General features: G+C 45.7%; 1 protein-coding gene across 1 annotated transcript; it reads right to left on the reverse strand.

Annotated features, from left to right (window-relative positions):
* Nucleotides 1–599: 599 nt before the first annotated feature.
* On the reverse strand, nucleotides 600–2,483 carry LOC112092398. The gene is made up of 3 exons (XM_024168492.1): nucleotides 1,908–2,483; nucleotides 1,623–1,826; nucleotides 600–1,436 (listed from the first exon to the last, which is right to left on the reverse strand). Exons 1-3 carry the CDS (start codon nucleotides 2,481–2,483, stop codon nucleotides 600–602), a joined length of 1,617 nt encoding a protein of 538 aa, XP_024024260.1.
* Nucleotides 2,484–2,790: the final 307 nt, after the last annotated feature.

The following is a 2,790-nucleotide window of genomic DNA, read 5'->3' on the forward strand; positions in this document are numbered from 1 at the left end:
AAGTCCTAGGAAGCTTCGAATTTCGGCAACGTTCTTCGGTCGTTCCCATTGTAGCACCGTTTCAATCTTTGCGGGATCCACTGAAATTCCTTGTCCAGATATAACATGTCCAAGGAACTTGACTTCTGTCAACCAGAAATCACATTTCTCCTTCTTTGCATAAAGTTGGTGTTCTCGAAGAGTCTGGAGAATGATCCTCAAATGTTGCTCGTGCTCTTCCCAAGTCTTTGAATAAACCAGGATGTCATCAATGAAGACTATCACAAACTGGTCTAAATATGGGCGGAAGACTCGATTCATCAAATCTATAAAAGCGGCGGGAGCATTCGCCAATCCAAAAGGCATTACTAAGAACACATAATGCCCATAGCGAGTTCTGAAAGCTGTTTTTGGTATATCATCTTCCTAATCTTCAACTGATGATACCCGGATCTCAAGTCAATTTTTGAGTAATACCGTGATCCTCCCAGTTAATCGAACAACTCATCGATCCTCGGCAATGGGTACTTATTCTTCACGGTAACCCTATTCAATTGTCGGTAGTCTATGCACAACCGAATGGATCTGTCGAGCCTTTTCGCAAACAAGACAGGTGCACCCTACGGGGATGTGATGTTTCTAATGAATCCCTTTTCTGCCAACTCTCTGAGCTGTTTCCTTAGCTCTTTCATCTCCGCAAGCGCCATTCGATACGGAGCAATAGAAATCAGAGCCGTCTCCAGAAGTAAGTCGATACAAAACTCGATCTCCTGATCAGGCGGTAAACCAGGCAACTCATCAGGGAATACATCCGCATATTCATCGACCACGGGGACCTCAACATTCTCCCCGACGATACCAGATTCACCCTCTAATGCCGAAAGGAATGAGAAACAAGCTATATTCCGCCGTCCTTCGACACTATGCCTCAGTAGTCGTTCTTCTGTAACTGGGTTAACACCTCCCTGATACGTTACTGTCGTGCCAGAACCGGTAGTCAAGGTGACTCTCATACGGTGGCAATCAACAATCGCCCCATATGTTGACAACCAATCCATTCCAAGCACCACATCAAACTGATTCATGGGAAGGATTATCAAATCTGCCTTTAATTTCTCACTTCCAATCGTGATCACACACGACCTACATGCACTAGTCACCTCCACACGTCCCAATGGAGAACTTATAAACATTAAAGTCTCTAAGTCATCGGGTTTCAAACCCAAAATTTTCACAAAAGAAGCGGAAACAAAAGTGTGCGTAGCACCAGTGTCGAACAAAACTCGTGCAAAAGAGTGAGAGATAGGTACCATACCCTCGACGACTAGGTTTCCGGCATGAGCTCCAGAACTTCCCCCGGCCATGGTATGCATCTGCCCCAGTGCTTTCCCTTTTCCTCTCTCATTGTTGTTAGGTTTCTGGTTTCCAGGTCTGTACTGTTGTTGCGGCTGGGTAGACTGTATCGATACGGAAGCCTATGGCCAGAAATAAGAGTAGTTCGGCGGACGAAAGATTGGTGTAGGAGGAATTGGCATCTGGACAGGCAACTGGGGCTGATAGAAAGGCGTGAACTGTGGAAGTCTGTCTTGACTAGGAGCAACACCCCTTTGACTTTGTGGTAATTGCTAGGTCTGTTGGTTCACCATTTGGCCCCTGATAGGACAGTTCCTCTTGATATGCCATAGCTCCCCACAATGGTGGCACTTGAAGCTATAGGGTCCATTCTTCCCACTTCCCGAAGAGCCACTGCTACCACTAGGCACTCCCCCACTACCTTGCCCTTGATCACGACTTTTTCTGTTATTCCTTTGAGGTCCTCCTGAAGTTTTCCCTGAAACTGCTCGATCCTGGAGGAAGGCAAAGTGCTATTGTTCAAGAGAGATGGTTGCTGCAACCATGCCACTGTAAACTCGATGCCTTAAAGCTACCACTAATAAACGGATTACACCCTTAAGACCTTTCTCGAACTTTAGGCACTTCATGCGCTCCGATTCAATCAAGGAGGGAGCAAAACGGGACAGTTCATTGAACCTAGCCTCGTATTCCCTCACTGTCATTTCCCCTTGTTGTAGGCCCATGAATTCCATGGCCGTTTCATCTCGATAACTTTGGGAAAAGAATTGCTCATTAAATAGCGCTTCGAATTGTTCCCAAGTCATCCCCTCTACATCTTGCATTCGCCGGATATGCTTCCACCATGCACCTGCAGGACCTTCAAACTTAAAAGCTGCGAACTCCACCCAATACTCATCCGGTACTCCCATGGTACTTAGATGCTTAGACACCGATTCGAACCAGTACTCAGCTTCTTCGGGTCCACCCGCGTTAGTGAATACAGGAATTGAACTACGCATGTACTCACAGAAGTAGTTATGTTTTCTGTCCTCCGCGGGACGTTCATTTTGGGCTCTAGTAGCCATCCCCAGGAAAGCGGCGTACATGGCTTCCATGAATTGCTCATTCGGCATCGCCGGTGGGTTTGGGTTTCTATGGTGCGGCGGCATTCTTTTATCTGAAAAGAAAGCTAGACTGTTTTAGTGATTTCTTGATGATTGTAATCATGTAAGCATAATTCCAAACCCTAAGGTTCTAAACCAAGGGCTCTGATACCAAGTCTTGTCACGCCCCCAAACTGGGGTTAGTGACGTGGAGGCTCGTTTAGAAACTTAAACCTATTTTTGAGAGTGATTAGCAAATAACGTTGCAAATAATTTAATTTCTTTCAAATCCAAAACGTCTAGGTATTTCCAAACGAGCCCCCTTTTCATTCAAGAGGAATTTAATTTCAACAACGCTGGTAGAATTTCCAAC

Source organism: Morus notabilis, unplaced genomic scaffold, assembly GCF_000414095.1.
Source record: "Morus notabilis unplaced genomic scaffold, ASM41409v2 Scaffold436, whole genome shotgun sequence".
Lineage (NCBI taxonomy): Eukaryota > Viridiplantae > Streptophyta > Magnoliopsida > Rosales > Moraceae > Morus > Morus notabilis.